Source organism: Aphelocoma coerulescens, chromosome 20, assembly GCF_041296385.1.
Source record: "Aphelocoma coerulescens isolate FSJ_1873_10779 chromosome 20, UR_Acoe_1.0, whole genome shotgun sequence".
Taxonomy (NCBI): Eukaryota; Metazoa; Chordata; class Aves; order Passeriformes; family Corvidae; genus Aphelocoma; species Aphelocoma coerulescens.
The window spans coordinates 11,341,385-11,363,137 of record NC_091033.1 but is presented as its reverse complement, the minus strand read 5'-3'; the positions used below and the strand labels follow the sequence as shown (position 1 = coordinate 11,363,137).

General features: G+C 42.5%; 1 protein-coding gene across 2 annotated transcripts in view; it reads left to right on the top strand.

Moving 5' to 3' along the window:
* Window positions 1-21,753, top strand: part of CDH4 (cadherin 4) — a 420,603-nt gene that overhangs the window by 358,708 nt on the left and 40,142 nt on the right. For both annotated transcript variants that reach the window (XM_069034053.1, XM_069034054.1), the window contains exon 8: window positions 20,088-20,225. In XM_069034053.1, the coding sequence (XP_068890154.1) occupies window positions 20,088-20,225 (138 nt within the window). The remainder of the gene's footprint in view (window positions 1-20,087; window positions 20,226-21,753) is intronic.

Here is a 21,753-nt window from a genome sequence, read left to right as displayed (position 1 = left end):
TCATTACATAAACACAACATTTGTTTGGGGATTTTTTCCCAATAAGGTCCGGGCCCTGTTTGCTTCGCAGTGTTGCACAGACTGTGAGAAGGAGGTGTCTGAATTTCAATGGGACATTTTGACACAGAAAATCCCATTCTTAGTATGTTTGGAGTTTCTAAGTCGTATGGTGACAGCTACCTTAAAAGAAGACACAGTAAATAATATGGCACATATTTTGCAGAGAAATTAGAATGCAAGCAGAATGTCCAAAGAGGTGACCACATTGCATTTCACGTTTTTCAACCCATTTTGGTACATCAAGCCAATGACTGGTGCATGCTGATGCACTGAGCAGGCGTTCTGCTGACAGGCTTCCCAGCAGCATCTTGGGTTGCTGTTTGTTGGGAAGGGCTGGTGTTTGCTATTCCAGGAGAGCCCTTTGTCACCATCCAAGGTGATAACTCCGAGGCCTCACTCTCTTTGCCTGCGTTATCATCTCACAGATCAGTTACCTGATAAAGGGTGATGCTAGCCAGAGCCAGCCGTTGGTTACTCACTGCTGCAAATCAGTCCACGAAGTCCAAAAGTCCTTGAGCACCCCTGAAGTGCTCTCTAGCAGGTCCCCAGGTTTTATAAATGAGGAAATAAACCGAGTGACTCAAGGCGCAGAGATGCTCCTCTGTTCTGTCTCTGTTCCAAACCAGAATAAAACATGAAAGAATAATCTGAAAGACGTGACGGTTTTTATTGAAGAAATAATCAGAGAGTCACTTATCAGAATCTGGAAACCTGCTTTATCCTTTGTTGCATTATAAATAAGAATTATATTTGTTCTTGCGAAACAAGCCTGAAGTACACTGCAAGATGTTATTATGAGTGACGCACCCCGAGCAACTGAATAAATACTGCCTGTCTGCCCCATTAGGTGGCTTTGTTTCTTACATTTCTCTGATTCCTTTACCAGGAATGAGTTGTTTTATCATTTCAGAGGTGCACTCAGAGGTGAGCCATGATTGGTTTGCTCATGACTGGGCCTGAATTCCAAGCTGACAGAAGGGAGGATGCCAGGCAAGGAGCGTCGTGGTGGGGAGGAGGCAGGGGCTGGGGTCTCCAGGTATACCACAGCTGCTCACTGTCCAGGTGGGCTCTCCTGCTGCAGGGAGAGCACTGTTGGCCAAAGGAGCCCATGGTAGTGTGGAGGAAGCAAGAAGAAACAGGGAAAAACAGAAATGAAAGGGAGAGATATTTGCAGGGATAGAAGATTAAGGAGGGTGGAAGAGAGGAGTTTCCTTTTTCCACTCTTGTAAACTCTTGCAAAGGCTGTTAGCTCTGGATTTGAAGGGTTGTAGAGAATGCCATTGTAGATGGAACAGCACACATAGTGCAGCATCCTCTGATGATCCAGGCATCTGTCAGAGCTGCAGGCACGAGCTCTTGGAGCTGTGTGTGCCGGTTATGTCTCGCGCTAGGTGATTAGATGTAAAATTACACAGTATCATCCGAACTTGGAACATAAAACCACTTCCATGCTCTGTCTTGACTGTTCATAATGTTTCTTGGCAGAAGTTGCTGCAGACGCCAGCTTTCAATCCTTCCAAATTAAATGTCAGTTGATGGCAGCACCATCGTCAGCGGGAGCGTCCTGCTCATCCCACTTCCCCCGGCGCTGGGAGCGGCTCTGCACCTCCTCAGCTGGCTGATGAGCAGCTCAGCTGGGAGCAGTTTCGAAGGAGATCTTTGACTTTCTTTGGCTTCCCAGAGGAATTCATAATTATTTCCTCCTTTATCATGGAGTGCAGCTGGAGGCTTCAGCTCCATTAGAACTGCCCTGGTAATTTCACAGTGTGAAATTTACAGCAAACTAGGGACATTAACGTTAAATAAATTTATGCAACAGCAACCCTCACCCAAGTCATTAAAAGTGTGTGCAGTTTTTAATGGATGCTTCAGCATGGCATTTGATAAGTTTGTTCATTTCTTTTCCCAATCTGTTAAATATACGTACACACACACATTCTTCTGCCAGAGGTATCGGTGGAAGCTGGCTGTGGCCTCAGATGTCACCTCCTTGCAAACACTTTACACATGGCTGTAATCCCATCCTCAGTGGCGTGAGGAGAGGCTGTCACTGAGAGCAGATTTGGGGGGGGTATGAGTGTGGGTCTGTGTGTGACTCCAATAATTCAATTGAACTATGTAGTGATTCTGAATCACGTCTATTTGAAAAGACAGGATATCATAAAGGCTGCTAATATGGTGGAAAATTGTATTAAACTGAGACAAGACTAAGTTGATTATGTGCACGACTAGTGCAGATGTGCCTGGCACTGGTCGTTTATGCATATTGATTGATCTTAAATACAGCAGAGCAGGGGATGGGATGGGGTTTCTATGGTTATTGATTTTGTTTCAGCTCCTTGGTCTGTCATCAGAGGCTCACAGATCTGACTGCCTTGACCGATACAAGCCCTGATCAGAAAGCTTGATAAGAAAGCAGGCATGGGGCTGATGTCCTGGCCAAAGAAAACGTGCTGGGTATGTCCTTTGAGAAGCAGATACTCAGGAACACCCCCACTCTTCAGCTCCATGGAGCTGGAGCATGGAATTCACTGGGAGGCTGCACTTGGGCTTTTGGGCTGCCTTGCTGGATGTTCCCAGTGTGGGCTGTGCAGGAACAGCCTGGAGAGCTCACAAGGGTCAGTTTGCTGCGTGATCTGCTTCTCTTCAGTTTGCTGAAGGAGGAGACTTGGTTTCCTAATTGTTTAATTTTGGCTTCTATAAACCTGCTGGAGCAGAACTGTTGTTTTTCCACCTCTCCCACGCAGTGAAGCTGGAAACAGGAGGTTTTCCTCCTGTTCTCTGGTTGTTTTCTCATTCCTCAGGAGTCTTTAAGACAGTTTTCTTTAGTGCTGCTCTGCCTGGAGCAACTGACCTCTGCCACCAGGCAGCCTGGCTTCCAAGGGCTGTGTGACTCTGCTGGCATGAGTCATTTAATGCCTTCCAACTGAAAAAGCAGGTTTGGATGAGATATTCAGAAAAAATTCTTTACTGTGAGGGTGGGGAGGCCCTGGCACAGGTTGCCCAGGGAAGCTGTGGCTTCTCCATCCCTGGAAGTGTCCAAGTCCGGGTTGAACGGGGTTTGGAGCAACCTGGGTCAGTGGAAGGTGTCCCTGCCCAGGGCAGGGGGTGGAACAAGATGAGCTATAGGGTCCTTTCCAAACCAGGCTGTTCCATAATTCCGTGATTCTCTGATCTTTGGCACAGAGCTAGAAACATGATATGGGAGTCAAAGAAGATGCTGGTTTTCTAATAAACAAAGTATTTAGGAGTAGAGATAATTATACATCTAGCAGTCAGTAGAAAGGTTTTGTGGATGTTTGCCCTGGGAATTCCCTAATATTCCAGTCCTGAGGATTTATATATATGGGCATCTCCAGCCACCTTGGATGCAGCCTGAGCTCTGTGCAGGTGAGTTTTCATGGTTATGGTTTAGTACTGAAAGAGGAATTTGTAAGCACATTGAATTGAGTGCATATAACTTACTTAGATTTATATTTGAGTTGAGGTGAAAGAACTCTATCTGTGATTATGGACATCAAAGACAATATATTGAAATTCAGTTTTATAATGTACACATCATTTATCAAATCTCTGCCCAATAATGCCAACATTTGCTGCACAGAAATACAACGTGATGGATTACCTGCTTCCCACCAGCTTTCTGAAGGCCAAGGAAGATAAACACAGGATTCTTGTAGAAATGTCAAGTTCAGGCAGGGAAGAGGGACTGAAACAAGAAACCCCAGGGCAGTTAGCAAAATTCATAAGCAGGATGAGAATTTCAGGGACCTTACAGTTTTCAAAGGAAACAAGTTTCTTTGTTTCTTCCTCTCACCAAGAGCATGAGCAACCCACCTGCTGCAGGCAGAACGTGTCACCTTTTGCAGAATTTGGCCCAGTTTAGTGCCTGCTTTTGAGATGCTGATGATCTAAAAAGAGCACATTTTTTACATCTAAAGCAACAGTGATCTGGACTTGGATCCATAACAGCCAGAACTTGCCTGGAATCGGGGAAAAAAAAAAAATCTTAGAAATATGAATTTCAAATTAAAACCAGGAAAAAATAAATAGCAGAAAACACTTTTATTTCTTGCTGAGCTTCTATTCAGTTCCTGCTTCCTGTGTCTACAGTGTAAGTTATACTTGGGCAGGAAAAAAAGGAAGCCCGCAAACATAATTGCAACCATGTCTAATTAGGCAGAACTATGTAAATTTAGCGTTTCTACATGATTATAAATGTCAGGAGAGCCTTAGATAAGACATGAGAGTTTTGAGTATCTCTTGTGTACCTAGTCTAAAATGTCCTTATTGCTAATCCTATTCATCTGGAGTTGCTTCCTAATTAGAATATTTATAGGCTAATAAGGAGGTGAACAAGACACTCCAGTTCAGTTCCAAAGGTGAGAGTAGGGATTCATTAGACTCGGCGTCTCTGTTTTGATTGCTGTACAATGTAATTAACATTGTGCTAGACAATCATTTTAGATTTACCTTAACAACAAATGTTTAAGAAGATTCCTGTTGTCCTGAAACCAAAAGCAGTGATGTCAGCAGCTTTGAGAGATTAGGGGGTTCCTGGATGGTTTTTTTTTCTTGTTTTATTTTGTGAACTGTTTTGACCTCAGTCTGTCAGTTACTGATGTTTCTGAGTTTTGGCCATGCCGGCTAAAAGTGAATCTGGTTTGCATATTTTATGAATTCATGTTTTATAAATTTTGTATCACTAGGACCTGTTTTACAGGAAATGCTTATTTTGATATTTTGGTGGGTTTTTTCAGAATTTTCACTCACATGTCTATAGCCAGTGACCTGATATAAAACAGAATTTTTGAAGTCAGAGTTTAGCTGGTTTTATGTTACACTACCATGAAAGCACTGTGAAAGCACTGTGAGTGCCTCATGTTCAGTGTCTGACTCTCTAACTTTTCTTCTGGAAGCTTCTTCCCCACCAGGATCCCCACTGTCTGTCCCCTGTGCTCAGCCTGCCCCACGCAGCCAAGGGCAGAGGGCTTCTGCTTGATGCACACAGGAGAGCAGGTGGGAAAACTGCCTGAAGAGATGCTCCTGCATCACTGAGCCCAGGCACAGCAGCAGCAGCAGCAGGAAAAATGCCTCCTGCATCCAGATTGAGAGCCAGGCAATCCTGAGTTCTACCCCACAGGGTTATAGACCTTACTGATCCACCACTGTGTGAGGATTTGGATGCTTCCTTACTGTGATCATCCCCTCTCTTCCTCCTTGAGGGAGAGTCCAGTCCTTGCCCACCCATCCAGCCCAAGACTTTGCAGAAGCCATCTTCCAGATTTCTTCCTGCTGCCTCCTCTGGCCTTTGCAAGATGCTTCTTGCTTCTCGCTGCCAAAGTTCCCATTGTGAAGGGCCCCTCAGCACTGCCTAAGGGGAGATGCTCTTTCTCTGAGTCCAAGGGGGAGCTGGGAGGATTTCCAGCCCCAAACCCCTGGGGCATTGCTGCTCAGGATAGGGAAGCTGGGGGGCAGTTCCTGAGGAATTTTAGAAAGGACAAGATGCAGAGTTTCTGTTTTCCCTCCCACATCTCTCTTTACTTTAAGCCCTGCTTCTGTCTGCAGCCCACATCTGAGTTCTGCAAAGCAATGTCCATAATAAATACAAATGCTAAATTGTCCCTTTATTTTTGCCAGTGCTGTGGCCAGTCTCAAAGTCTACTCCTTATCGAGGGCAAGCTGATCACAGCAAAACCTGGGGGGCTTGATCTCCTCTCTTTACTTTCCTTTCCATACTGAGAAATGATCTGGTTGTCCAAGAAAACAATGTTCTGTGGCTTTAAAGGTGTGATCAGGAAAGTTGTTAAGATGTCAAGTCACATTAGTTCAAGTCTTCTCTGTATAAATTACGGTGAGCTACGGTGATCTCATAAATAATGATAAATATAGCAACATTCTACTGCTGATGGAAATCATTATCAGCTATTATCAACTTTAATTAATATATTCACATTATTCAAATCCGGGTAGAAAATGTTCTTTGGCATCAAGTCTAGAGGAATATGGATTATGGCTTTTGTGCAGCTTGAAAAGCAGCACAGGCAACAGGGAAGCAGGTCTGGGGAAATACTTTGTTTAGACTTAGGGTCCAGCCCATTGATTGTCCCATAGATGTCCCCCCTTTTCCCTGTTTGTGTGCAAGGGCTGGTACACAGCTTGTTTTCCAGGGTTATTTCTTTCCTTGGAGCACTGCTCCTGCAGCAGAAGAGCTTTCTGTTGTTTGTGGCATCTCAGTTGTCTCTGTAGCAACCAGGGTAATGCTGGGGAATACACAATTGAAGATGCTGGAGATGAGTACTGGTAGCAAATGTTCTTTAACATGAAAAATTAGTGAAAACAAGCAGAAAATATGGGCTAAATAAACCTCTGCTAGTTCTAAATGGAATGGGTCTCAAAAATTTCCATTAGGACTTAACAGCTCTTTAAATAAATAACCATTATGTCCCCTTCCATCTGAGGGTTTCCATCTGTTGATTGTGTTTGTTTGCTTTTCTCCCTTTTGGTGAAAATCCCGAGGCCCAGTCCTGCTGCACACTCAGCCCCTGGGTACGGGGCTGAACATTCCCTTCCCCTTGGAAAGGGATCTGAAAAGCAACATCAGACAAATGTACCCCACCTGCCATTCCAGGAGCAAACCTATAAAACCCTGCATCCCTGCAGCTCCTTCTGCCCCTGGAGCTTGGCCAGAGGCCTGTTTGCAGCTTTCCAGGAGAGGGAGGAGGAATGTTAGAGCAGGAATTCCCCACTGTCTGTCCCCTGTGCTCAGCCTGCCCCACACAGCCAAGGGCAGAGGGCTTCTGCTTGATGCACGCAGGAGAGCAGGTGGGAAAACTGCCTGAAGAGATGCTCCTGCATCCAGGTTTTCCCTCTGTGCCCACCCCTGCCCTCTCATCGTGCCAGGAGCCCAGCTCATGGCATCTCTCCACAGGCAATGCAAAATATCTGGGATAATTCCCGTCCCTCAGACATGCACCTTCTAATGTTTAGACCAAAGAAGGTGCCAGCCCAGGATGGTATTTTCTGTTCCAAACAGAGTGGTGAAAATGGGACCTCTGTGGTGTGTGTTGTGTTTTCCATGGGAAAGGCTCCCATCAGTGATTCTGTGGGCTAATGGCTTAGTTAGAGACCTTAGAGGCTCAAAGTAAGGACCTGTTACAGCTGGTGTGAGACAGCACTTGGTTTCTGCTGTCAGATAATACATCTCTAAATCTGGACTGTTCTGACGTTTCCTATGAGAAAAAAAGAAATAAAAAATCCATACAGTTCCCATTAACCAAGAGAGAGAGGTAAACACTGCCGTTAGTGGGGTGAGATAAAACCTTTTCACTCTGGGACACAAATGTGAGTTCAACTTATGATAAAATTAAGTACATTTTATGACTTCAGCTTACTTCCCACAGGGAATTAATCCATCTCACAAAATTCTTGACACACACTTATCAGAGCCTCCAGCTTCTGGGAGACACCAAGGACCAGAGTCCTCAATCCCTTTGCATTATGCCTGAAGAGGGTGGTCTCACCATGCCCACATGGAGCCTGGTGTTACAGCCCTGCTTCTTTCTTGCAGTGAAGTACCTCAGCCTCTGGTTCTTCTACTTTCCCAGCATGGTTTTATCTGAGAAGTGGAGGAAATACAGCATCACACATACAACATTTACTTAGTGTAAGTTCATACACCTGAACCTGAGGTGAGCGGCTCCACAGAAACTTAACATCGCACACTGTGGTAGGAGTAGGAGAAATACTAATTTGCTTTTCCAAAAGTATACATCTCACCAGTATTTTGGAGAGTATTAAACTTAGAATCTCATCAGCTCCTTCTAAATCTCCTACAGGGGTAAGATGTTAAACTGGATTCTGAAGAAAATGCCAGTGCAGTTTTGGGGATGTTGCCCTTGAGTTGTACAGGCAGCTGAGATTTTGGAGCATGAACCACAGATGAGATGGTTTCATTTGAATTCCACATCACAACCAAAGCAAAAATAGGGTTTTTTTGAGGGAGTTCTTTATCCCACAGTGTCCCTTTTCCTTTGTAATTGCCAGAAATTGTCAGTACTGGAATAAGGACTATTGCTTGCAACTAACATAGCCTGAACAAATTCCAACTCACACGTGGTACCCTGAAGTGAGATAAGACACCTCAGGTTTATGGCAGGTGATTGGTAGCATGAAGCAGATCCTATGGATGGAAAAAAGCACTGTAAATCCACACCCCAGCTTGTCCCACAACAACTTTTTCATGTACCTAAATCCTAAGTCTGCAGTTACATTTTTGGACTGGTTCTGTCACTGAGCATAAAGCAATGAATTGCTGCCCAGAACTTACAGTCAGTTTATTTACAGATGCAAAAGGTTTCTTTTTGGAATAATGCTGCTCAGGGAGCTGGTGCAACTCAGCAAAAGGACTGTCTTGTACATAGAAACAGGTCTGAGCTGAGGGTGGGGGGAAAGGAAGTAACATTGTGAGGGTGGATTTAATCTAGACAGTTTTACTTTTGTGCATAAAAAAGGCTTAAAACTGCATTCAGCATCTCCAACCAGACTATCCAAATGGATGAATCCCTCTGGAAAAAGAGCTTGAATTCCTCTGCCTTTTCCCCATTTGAGAAACAGGAATAATTCTCAGCTTGCAGAAGTTTAATGAGTATGAATTTGTCAATATTTATGCCTACAAAGAAAATAAAATATGCTGGCATTATTTGTACCATTTCAGTAAGCTCGTCAGAGCAGCATCATATATGATCAGGTCATGGGTTAACAAGGATTAATTATCTTGTCAGAATTATGCTTTGCAATTTTTCATTTCAGTCTGTTACTTTTGAGTATTTGATAATGTAGCCTACTAAATTCAGGGTCATTTTGCTTCTTGTATGAAATTCAGCACTTCCCTACATAAATGTTTTTTAAGAGGAAATGTAGCCAGCATTGGAGAGAGCTGAAGTGCTGAAATTCCCTCTTGCAGGTAATAGCCAAGAAAATGCTACATTCCTCCAATTTTGTAACTTCAAGAATTGCATTTCATCACGTAAAGGTGGTTGGCAAGTTCCTCTTTCATACCTCGTGGCAATGTGAAGTTAATTCCATATTACAGGAACCTGGGAGGTTGTCAAGGGGGTCTCTACAGTGCCAATTCCTTTATAAAATTTCCCCTGCTACTATGGAACCTGCTCCTGGTCACCTAAAGGCCTTTGACACTTTGCAAAGATCCTGCACATCCCTTAGATGACAAAAAGCATAGAAATTAAATGCTGTTTGATTAAGGCCCTGATCTGGGAAAATTAAATTTTGCCTTCAATTATTACAGTGGCTCGTGGCTGCTGCTCCATGCTCTTGTCATACACAGTCACCAGAAAAGGCCCAAGGTACCCTTCCAAAGGTCTCCCTATACAGCTGGGACAATTTATGATTATCAAAAATCCTTCTTGGTCTACTCCCTTCTCTTTCAAATTAATAAACAGGGCATTTAATTTCACACTCCATATATCAATCTGATTTTTCTGGAGTTCTGCTCCGACCAGACCCTTTCCAGCCGCTGACATGGAGCAGTTTTCCTCCGGATGGCAGTGACTGCTCTCTTTGGAGTCTCACCTGGATGAACAGAGACTCTGCTAAGGCAGATCTGATTAAGGTTGACAGGCTCAGTATGGGTAGGAAAACATCTCTGCTCATCACAGCAGCTCTTGCAGTGGCACTCTGCCAGCCCGGCGTCTCAATCATTTCATTTATCAGCAGTTTTGCAGTTTATCATTAAGTCATTTGTTCCTGTTCCTCACTTGCCCAGTTTCATCTCTTGTCTGAAGCCCTCTGAGCAGGCAGTGTAGTGAGTTGTACTCTCCAAAGCAGAGAGCAGGTGCCTGGAGGGCAGTGAAGCCCCACTGGAGCTGGACCATGGCACCCTTCAAAAGGCATCTGCAAAACCTCTGAGTCACCAGAGGCTGGGGTTCAGACCTCACTGTGCTGCTTCTCTGCTTGGTCTTTGGGTATAATGAAACCCAAAAGTAAGTTTGCCCAAATATCCTGCAGCCACTTCCTATTGCAAACCCATGATGGGTCAATGTAACAGTCAATATTTTCCTGGGATCACAGTTTCTCATTCCCCAAATGCTGTACTCCAGAGAGCAGTGAGTGCTGACAACCATCAGGAAGCTGCACGGGAAGCCCTGTGCTGTTAATAATGCTCTCTGCAAATACTTCTTCATTTTGGTGGCCTTTCTTTTGTAAGAGTACTCATAATTACCCATTTGTGACTTCACTCAAATCCATTAATACAATGTTTAATAAAAAATCTTTCTTTTCTATTTGTCTAATACAACTAGATATAAACATCAGGATCATTAGCTTGTAAAAAAAGCTGAGATGCCTTCTCCAGAAAAGTATAGCACTTTATCCTCCATTAATCCTAGATCCTGCTCAGTGAGTGATTTGTACCGTTGAAGTAATTGTAGCTGTGTAGCATTTGATAAGTTATCACAAACTTTATTACTGTATTTTGCTCTGGACCTAAGTGTTTTTTCCATCAGATTCAGTCTGAATTGTAGCCCTTCTACACCAAGGCATAGTACAACAGTCAAGTATTGAATCAACTGCCTGTCTTTGTGTTACATCTTTAACATTATTAATATATACAAAATTAGCAAGATCAAATATTGCTCATGCTCAAATGCCTTTGTTTCTTGTCATGGGTCAGAATTTCCAGCCAGAAAAAAAAAAAATCCTTCACTCACAGGCTAAGCTTTCAGTTGATTTTCCCACAGCGTTGGAGATCTTTTCCTTTGCACCTGTTTTCATGTAGCCCTTTTCCAAGTCAGGGAAACAAAGCCTTATGCAGGCAGAGCTGGTTTTGACAAAAGCCCCCTTTACTATTTCCAACTTCAGAACCAAACTGAATTTCTTTTCCAGAAGCTGTCAATCACATTCTCCCTCAGCAAATCGACACAACGTGACCCTGCCCACACTGGGTGAAACAGCTCTTAAGAGAAATACAATAGGGAGCATCTCACATTAATCTCTCCTCTGTTATTTGACTGTTTCCCACTAACCTTTCCTTCTGCCAAATTTAATAAATCAGCTGCTTTTGTGGCTATAACCTGTTCCTTCACTGTTTGGACATTCCCTTCAATTCATAAGGCACAGATGATATGCAGCCAGCAGGAACTTAGCCAAGCTATTTTCTTAAAATAATTCTCAGCAATGAATAACGAATGCCACCAAATGAGTTTATTTTATCCAGACCATAAGGAGTCAACACAGTACAGATGCCCCAGACTTGTGTTGTGCTCCTGACTGCCAATAATTTTAAAATCCACGATCTTAGTGTTGTACATGCCACATGTATCCATACAGGATTAGACAAAATGGTTTGAATATATTACATTGATTTTATTTTTTTAGTTGCTGCACTGATAGGTTCTAAAAAACCTCATGTTCCTCAGAATAAAAAGGTCTGGCTACAGCAGTGGTGTCACAAGTGCGGAATTTCAAGCTTATCTTCAAAAATGAGACCAAGTATAAATAATGAGCAATATTATGAATATTTATTCACCTACACTGATCCTCCTGATGATCTTTTCAAAGCTTCCAGCCTGACAGAGCTTAAAGAAGAAGGCAGTTATACCTGAATTGTGAAAGGTTTTTCTTCCTCTTTCTAATCAAGCGTGATATACCAGAAAACAAATCAGGCTGATAAAAACAGAAGTCAGGCTTACAAGAAAAACAGCTGTAGCAGCTAAATGGCTTAAAGCAGAGAAAGTAGGAAAACAGCATGTGGGGCTAATGATGGGTGGTTTTCAGGTTTCGGAATACATTAAGGCATTCTCCCTGTTTATTAAATTGCTCTGGCAGCATTTGACAGCAAAGGTTTTGTGGATTATAAGAGTGCAATGGACATAACTAGGATATTTTTTTATCCTAAAGCCTGGCCTTTGGGTAATCACCAAGAAGTTACACGCTGTAGGAGGAATTTGCTTTGCACAAGTCCAAAGAAGGTTGTTTTTTACTTAAAAAAAAAAAAATGTTTCTGAGATTGTTGTTTACTTTCCCATCTCTGCCTTGAGATTTTGAGTTTTTTCTGTCTCAGCACTCACTTCTTTTGTCAGTGTGTGGCAGAAACCACCTGGAAGCAGCATCAATTTACTGCTGGCATATTTACCAAAGGGCACCTCTCTGAGGCACCAATTGCCGTGTGACCACCCAGACTTTGAACTATTGCTCACCTCCCTGCCCAAGAAAAGCCAAATGTAATTTCATGGTTTTACAGAAATTGCCTCAGCCAAAAGTTAGAAGGCTTATTATTCCTCAGGTCTGCTTTTAAGTGCTCTTTGTGAGATGACATGGAATCTCTGAGGCATAAAGGCTGGAAAGTGTTGATGGGGGTTCCTGTTCTGAGAGATGCAGATGGACACCAGCTCTGTGCTAGTGCCCATGCAGAGGGAAGGGGCTGGAGATGGGAGCTCTGCAGCCTCCCTCATCCCAGTGGCCAAGTGCTTCAGCCAACAAATGGATTTCTATTCTCACAGTATCACTGTTAGATGAGAAAGAGTTTTAATTTCATTTTGAAGTGTTATTTTCAATGTCTTTAACGCACAGAAAAATTAAATCACCTGCTAAAGGTCACTTGGGGAGTGTTTGGGAAAATGCTAAAGAAATCCAGGTCTTCCAAGCTGCAGCCTGCAGCCTTAATCACAACCCTCCTCTGTTCTGGCACAGTGGCTGTAGTCAGAATCGAAATACATTATCCAAGATATTCATCACATCTCTTTTTTTTTAATGAAATGTATCTGTAGCTCATGCCGGCTCACTGCCATCCCCTTGCATGCTGTCAGAAGCAGGTAACTCAGTCTCCTTATTTCTCTCCTGCTTCCTTGTGGACTTACATCTGATCTGGAGATCGGTTCACTGAAAAGAGAGATGCCCATTTCTAGTGATTCTGTGATTCTAATGTTGGTATTAGAATGAGAGAATGAGAGAATTAGAATATTCTAATGAATAGTAGAATATTCTAATGAGAGAACCATGTGAGAAACTCATTAACTGACAGTCTTTCTAAACAGAAAAGTTGATATTATCCAAGGACAGAGATACTGTAATAACAGAATTTCTGACAATAATTTTGATAATAATTCTAATAATGGTTTTGAAGTCAGCTCATAGCACTTGAGTAACTTCATTCAAGTTTTGACAAATGCCTGTGCTGAAATATGTGATAAGAAATGCTGTGGCCTCTGTTGCCCACCCTCTGCAAGTCGAAATCTAGAACAAGTATCAGGTAAATAACAAACCCTACCTTGCTGTTAATCCTGGACACAGCACATTTCTAAACATGCTGCTGCCACCAGAGGTGGCCAGCTGGGGTCAGAGCCTGGCAAACCCTCTGCAAGGTGTGTTTGGGTCACTTTACGGTTTTGGTGGATGTATTTTCCTTGTAGGCCCCTTTCTTTGGGCAAAAGTTGTGTCATTGAAATTTCACATTTTCCACTGCAGCTTGGGTATTTTTTCAAAACCTTGATAGCCCAGGCTTGATGTCTAATCCCTTAGGGATAAAACTCCAAAAAAAAGAATAAAGTATCTATCTCAGATGAGTGTGATTGCAGCATATTGCACTCAAAGCACCTCTGCTGCAGTTTAATACAGCCCTTCCTATGCACAGTATTGCTGGCACCAGGCATTGTTAAAAGAATCATTAAAATGATCCATCAGGATCCCCAGTCTATGTTACCATTTCCAGTTATTTATCGGCTGTGGGTAGGTTTTGTTTCCTTTTTTATTTTTTTTATTTTTTTCTGGTTTTGTTTCAGGGCTTTTCAGTGCTTGGAGTTGCTATTTCTGAGCTTCCCTGTGTATCCCTGACAACTGGCAGATCTCTCTTGGAGCTGAGATGCTCAGTCAGTAGCCCTGCTCCTGGAGCTGTTCAGCAGCATCCTGGCACTCACCATGAGATGAGGCGGATGAGCAATTCTGCTTGGTTCACAGACCTTCTGTCTGGGAGGCTCCAGGGAGACGTGGCCAGGATGCTGGAAGGCTTTTGGGATGCCTGCTGGGGTCTGCTCTGTACCTAGTGCAGGAAAGGTTTCCACTTCACCACTTTCCCTGTCTGAATGACACCAGAAAAGGCAGCCCTGGGCAGCAGCCACTGAACTGTTTGGTCTCACGCTACTAAAAGGCCAAACAGAGTAGACTCCTGAAAGGCTTTGTGGCATTCTTTGATGATGTAACCTCTGTGTGATAAAAAGATCATATTCGCTTCCTTTCAGGTAACTTTTAAAGCACTTCCTCATGCTTTCATAGGAAAGCTCAGCTCACTGTTGCTGGGTGTTGTACCCACCACCAGAGGCTGTTTTGCTTTCAGAAGCTGCCACACAAAAGAGGAGATAGCTGCTAAAAGCAGGAGCAAGTCCCATTTGCACTTACGTGGGAGATTCAACACCCGCCCCGAGAGAAGCTGGAAAAGTTAATGGTGTGTCTGGTGGTTCCAAATGGGTTAAAAGGTGTAAATTGTAACACATTAATATACTGTCATAAAGTGCAGTAGTTAAAGAGAGGATGAGTCCTTAAGGTGTGAGATCCCCCAGGTTACGGGTGCAGAGAGGGAAAGTGTTAAAAAGAAGTTTAATTGCTGGTTGCTAATCAGGCCGCCAGGAGAAACCTGTTAAAGGTGGATGTCAATATAGCTCCAGTGCCATGTGAAAATCTTGAGCTTGGCTATGGACCTTCATTTGTATCAGAAAAAATGGTTTTTGAAGGTGAGTGGAACAGCTCCTCCACATGGGAGGTGTGGATGAAACTGCTGTGAGTGTTGGGACTGAGGCTCTTCCTGACACAGAGGAGTTTATTGGTATTTGGGTGGTGGCTGGTTTGGTCAGAGGGTCACAGGAATACACAGGGTCTGACCAGCACATCGCAGGCCAGGCTGTCACACCAACACCTTTGCTAGGAAGAAAGGCAGCCTGGTGAGCACAGGGCTGTTCCCAGCAGAGTAAACTGTGCCTTGCTGGACAGGGACAGACCAGCACTGCCTGAGCCTGGGGCTCTGCCATCACAGGTAGCTCATAAAATCAAATACCCCAGAGGCTTGTGGGGGAGTTTGTTTATTTGTTTTTAAATTGGCTTTCCACGCTCTGGTGCAGTATTTATTAATGGTGTGTTTGCCATCTCTGATACCAAAAATGTGAACATCAAGTCTTCACTAGCCTGCAAAAAAACTGATTTAGAAAACAAGTCACAAGAACATCTCATATTCATCTCATTGGTGTTGCAAAATTAAGGGGAGATGAAAAATCACATCGATATAAAGAAGATGTGAGGATAACCATGGGAGGAAATAGAATTCAGATTTTCTATCTCCTTCACCAATAGATTCCTGCTAATACATCCTAAATCCTGGTAACCTTGTTTGCTTTACCAGACGTGGTGCTAAAATTAGCTAGTCGTACATTTCTCAGGAAGTAGTAATTAATTGGACAATATTTGTACAGAGCTTTGAAAATGTAGGTCCTAATTTTGCAAACCCTTTGTCCATAATGCAGATTAATTTAATCACATAATTACTGCATTTCTGGACTTTGGTATACACAGTTCCCCAGCTCGTGTATGATGTATAATAATTGCCTGTGTAAACTGGCAATAGCCACATTTCTCGAATACTGTGCGTGCACATTTGAAAATTGGGATCACAGGTAGCACTCCATTACTAGGACTGGATTTTAAAATACTTTGTTCTTTTCTACTCTGTCTCTGAATATGATTTACTCTTGTTTATACCCTCTCTCAGCAAGACTGTGCTCAGCTCAGCCAGGGATTTGAGCCGGTGCTTTCCATGCCAGCCTCTGTCTCGACGGGGAGAGCGACTTGCAAGAACTGTAATTTTGTTTGGGGTACTTGGTCCTTTGTGTGTGCCAACAGCATGGGCTGGTTCAGTGACAATGATCAGTGTTAGGCCTTAAACCATTTTCACATGAACACTCCATGCTCTTTGGACTGAAAGGGGTTTTCTTCTTTTTCTTTTTAGAAAGTTGTTTGTACACAGAGAATGCTGAGAGATCTGCCTTCTGCTTTAGCTCAATTTGTCATAATTCCTACCTAGGCCAAGGAGATTTAGCCCTAATTTAATACATTCTTTTGAATGTTTTTGCTCACCAGACCCTGTATTAGATTGTTCCAGCATCTCACTCCTTTAGTGGTGAAGGACCTACTAATTTCCAGCCTAAATTTATTCATGGCCAGTTTATACCCATTTGTTCTAGTGTCAACAGTGTCCTTTAATTTAAATTGCTTCTTTGCCTTCCTAGTGTTTATCCTCCTGATGTTATTTATAGACGGCAATCATATCTGCTATCAGCCTTCATTTTGCTAGACTAAACAAGCCAGGCTCTTCCAGGCTCTTCTCCAGTGATGGGCTCTTCAGTGCCGGCACCTGGTTGGATCCAGGGGGCTCAGCAGTGAGCCTGGATTGTGCTCAGCATCCCGATGAGCTCTGGGTGCTTGGCACAGGGAATCAGGATTGCCAGATGTGCAGTGCTGAGAGCACACAGGGTGTTTGCCAGCGGCGTTCGTGCCTTGCTCGGCAGCAGGGAGCTGGTCAGACGTGGGGACAGCCCTCCTTCCTTACACCCAATAAAACAACTTCCAGGAAAGTTTTATTTTTTTGGTGCCTTGCTGCATTATCCTGTATTTTGTGCTATTAAGTCAAATCTTTCTGTTATCTAGTTGCCCTTCCTCCAAGCTGCCATTCCTCCTGCACTGCTACCTTTTTAACCAGGCCCTTGACTAATTTCCCATTAACCAGCTAAACAAATTTCTTCAACTAATTCCCATCTTATGGAATTTAGCTGATGTGTTTCTTTGGGGCACTGTATCAGATGATTGACAGAAGAAAAGCAGACAGATTAGATCTGCCACAGTTCCTTTAATTATTCCTTCCTTCATAATTTTTTCCTTCAAAAGCCCTTCTTAGTTTTTAAGTCAGACTAAAAGCTCTGCACTTACCAAGAAGAGGTTTTTTCCTTGGCTGAAGTAGAAGCAGCACATTTGCTTTTCTGTAGCATGAAAGTTTGTTAGATTTATTAAAAATATTTGCTACGGGACCTCCCACAGGCTTCATTGGGGCTGGGTTTTTAGTCTAGACCCCCTTGATCCACGGGCTCATTTCTTGAGTTCCACAGCATCACCGTCAGAGCAAACATATAATAAATGTTAGGACCATTCTGATTTACCTCTACGCTGTAGCTTCTGCCCTGTGCTATTTAAAATGTCATTTTTGTAAAGAAAGAGAATAGGAGAATTATTCTGTATGATCAAAATGCCATCGAAAAAATGTCTCTTGTGCTTGGGGGCATGAGGCTGCCTTTTTTTTTTTTTTAATAGTGGTAACAGTAATAATACTATTAGGATAACAAACTGAGATGCCCCTGGAGATGATGTGACAAATTGGAAGGACATGCTTAAATTGAAATTGATTGAATGGTTCAATAAAATCAGCTTAATGCACAAAAGCAAAAATATTAGCTAGAGAAAAACAAAAAATCAGTAATTTGTTATCTGCTGGGGCCAATCTCACTGGAGATTGAATTAGTTATAAACTAAAACTAGGCACTTGAAAGGAGAACCCTTATATGCCCACAGTGCTGGAGGCTTTCGGATGGAACTGGATGTGGATGGCAGCCATGTGCCTGAAGGTTTGGCAGATCAGATCTCAGACTGTTTCCATTTTGTGGACTTGGCAATGTTGGCTTTATGGCTGGACTTGATCTTAAAAGTCTTTTCCAACCTAGATGGTTCTATGGTTTCATATTTCTGAGTTCTGTACAACTTCCCACCCCATTCTCCATGTCAGAATCCACTTTTGCTCCAAACACAATAGTTCTGTGTTTAGTTGATGGAAAACAGTGCAACTTTGGGGATGTCTGTAGGATTCCCCCAGCAGCTCACTTGTGGTGTGTACCTGATGGCTGCAGCTGCCTCTGGTGTCCTGAGATACCATCCTTTCCTTCTTCCTATCCTTCTACAGCAGCTCTTTGTGGCTGGTACATTGGCACATTACTAAATTCTGGCCATTTTCCTTCTCTCTCTTTTTTTTTTTTCTTCTTTTTTCTTTTTTTTTTTTTGGTCTCATGATCTGATCGATATCTTTCTTTTAAATTTCTTTCATTTAGTGTTCTGAATTCGTGCAGGTTTTTTGGTTTGTTATTAACACTGTGCTACAGAGCTCAGTGAATGGTGCTTTGTTAAATAAAACAAGTCTGTTGTAAACCTGGGGTCTGTGAGTACACACACACATGCACACACTCACATGTTTTTCTCATTTATGTGAAATCTAATTGCTGCTACTTTTTTAAGTATCCTCCCCACTTCTGTGATTTAAACCTTCTGTGATTTAAACCAAAGTATTTGGCCTGTTAGGAAATAATTCATCAGCCTCCCAGGTTGTAACAGAGAATAAGGAAGGAAAAGCTAAGTATGAAATAGAAATTACATTCACTAATAAGGACATTTCAGCTTTGTGCAGTCCTTTACAAATGGAGTAATGAACAGCACCTTCTTGCATGAGGCAAAACAAGGGCTAACAATAGTTTCTCCCTCATGTTTTATTATACAAGATAGAAAGAGATAATGAAAGTGCATTTCCATAATATATTCCAGTTGCAAGGTGCTGATGGATCCCTGAGTGTGATGTCTTGTCAATTTAGCAGGTCAATTAAAAGCCCTGGAATCAAGATAAAGCTAAAATGCAGATCTCTTATTCTGGCAATTCAGAAGAATTAAAGAATTGAGCCAATTACAGCGCTTCAAGGATATTTATATGGGAATAAAGAGACCTAATTGACCTAATTCTTGCCCTTTGAAATTTCAGAGGACATTTGACATTTTATGCACACTTGTAGCATTGGTACCTCGAAGGAGCAGCCCTGGGTACCTGAGCTGTGTTCTGGGAGTAGTTAGTCTTTCCTTGCATCAAAGTCCCTCCACTTGACTTCACAAAAAAGCTTTTCCTGCATGAAGTTCTGCCTCCACTTGGTTTACACACCTTTTGGGCTCTCTGGTGTGCCACCTGCAGCTTTAAGGAACATGCTCATGTTGAGCTTTTGGCTGGGTCCTTCCCTGGTTCTTGTGCATCCCTTTGCCCACATTTCAGGAGAGGAGATTTGCTTTCCTATCTGCCTGTAAAGTGCTCTGTGAGCATGACACGTAATCAATAGTAAATTCTGCAGATCTAAATGAAAATTTATTATTGAGGCCGGTTGTAAAGATAAGGAGACTTTTCTTGGTGCAGGCAGATATTCCTAAATAAAGAGACGTCCCAGGGAGATGTGTACACATGCAACATCAGATGGCCTCTCCTATTTTATTCAGGTTTATTTTCCAGTTGCATTGACTTGCAGCATCCCTTAGAACTTCACTGTGTGATTTTTATGGCTGGCTCTGTGAGCTTTTTCCTTTGAGAGCTGTGTTTTAGGGGTACTCAGGAATTTAAATTAGTTCTGCTGAACTGCTGTTTATTGCATTGAATTATTTTTTCTTACATACTGGACTTAAATTCTCCTTATTTACCAAGATTGTGTTAAGAATTGAAACATGGAGAGCATTTTAATGCTTTGTGGGTATCAAACTGTGTGAGCAGAATGAGCTGGAGGGCTGCCAGGCAGTGTTGATGTCAATTTGGGGGGTATAATGTTGTTAGCAATGTTTTCAGTGAAAACACATGAACAAAACTTTTACTGGTTTTCAGAAGACAGAAACTAATGTTGCATAAAATGCTTAAAAGTTAATAAAGATGTCAGCTTCAACCAGGGAATTTTGCCCATAAGACTTTTATTCCCCCATGAGACAGGTGATGTCCACCAATCTATGCAAAAATCACTTCAAAAACACTGTAGAAAATTTTATTGATCTTTTTTTTACTAACATTTTTGATCCAATTAACTTTTTAGTCTGCTTAAAGATCGCACTTGTACATGGAAAATAAATCAAGGCATTTTACAGGGTACATTTTTGTTTCTCATCTTTTCCTTTTCTTATTTTTTTCTTTCCAGAAAGTTCAGCAGTACATAGTCATTGTTCAAGCAACAGATATGGAAGGAAATCTTAACTATGGTCTCTCAAACACGGCCACAGCGATCATTACAGTGACAGATGTGAATGACAACCCCCCTGAATTCACGACCAGCACTGTGAGTATTGACACATCAGCAGGGTGATGCATGGCCACAGTGTTTGGAATTCATGGATGGTGCTATCTGCTGTCTCTCCGAGCTGGTTGGGCAGATAGAAGGAACTTTGATGGATAGCTGTGGAATAAAGACTTTCAGGGGAGAAAAAGAAAAAAGGGAAAAGACTGATCCATGAAGCAGCAAAACCATTTGATGACCGATTTGGCCAAGGTGCTGAAGGAGCTGAAATAATGTGGCAAACAGCCCGTGTCTGATTGCACTAAAGAGGATGCAGTTGTTTCATGGCAATTGGCTGTAGACATCTCAGAGTTATTAATACTTATGAGTGAAATCCTGAGCAGTGAGAGATATTTGGGGTTTATAGCTCAGATATGATTTCAAGAGGGCTGTAAGTACTCTAAATGGTAACAGGTAGCTGGTAAAATTTGTATTTCGCTGTTAGCTCTAACAGATGTATTTGTGTGTGCTGGCAGTAAATGTGTAGACATTCTTCAGTACATCTGGTTTTAATCAGTTAAACATTTTTCTTATATTTTATTAGCACAGTCTTCTGTTCTCATGTGTTCCAAGGTATTACTGGAGAGCAAGGGGGAAAAAACAGAGATTGCAAATGAAAAATTTTTAGAGCTGGTTAAGGTAAAAATGAAGAATTGGAAGGTGAAATGATGTAGACTGAAATGTGCATAGTAAATTTAGAAACCACAGAGCAGTGCAGAGGTCTATATGCTAATGAATGAGAAATGCTTGTGTACCCCCTGTCTGTATTCATACGAGGGTCAACAAGAAGCAGTAAGTGATGTATCTTAAATGGACATCAAATCTTTCCAAATACAGAAGGTCTAACTTCTTTGTGCTCAAGTCACTGAACATCCTTGGAGGAATGGTTTTATTATTTATATTATTCTGAATTTTCATTCCATCCCAAAGGGTCTCTAAATATTTATTAGCATAGGACCAAAGTTTACCCTTAGTTATACTCTTGCAAACTGCAGATATGTCGCAGAACTCAAGGAAGTCATGCAGAGTCATCCACTTTATGCCCCTGTGGACCCAGATTGGATTCATGTCAGTTATGGTGTCTGGGTCCTTCCTTCCCATCTCCATCAGGAGCTGGTCTTGGGGCTGTGATATGCTCAATTCCCAAACACTGCCCACATTTTCTAATGAAGTGACTTGGACCTAGCTTCTAAGGAGAAAAAAGGCACTAATTTCCTCCTGAGTCCCAGCAAAATGGGCACCCAACACGTGTTCAGGTCTGGGCATCAGTGCCCAGGCTGTGCTGCTGCTCCAGCAGATGTAACAGCACACGTGTGCTTTGTGTCCATCATGGATGCTCCAAGCTTTGTGTTGTAAAGTTGTGGTTAAATATCTCCTTCAGTATGGTACAATTATGAAGAACCATAAAAATACAGCACAGGTCTTGGGCTCTGTGGTCCTTTCTCCTGCCAGGACAGGATTATTCTCTCTGGAAGGAGGTTTGTGTCTGTGGGGCCATGGGACCTTGCACCACAACACTGCCGCTGCTCCC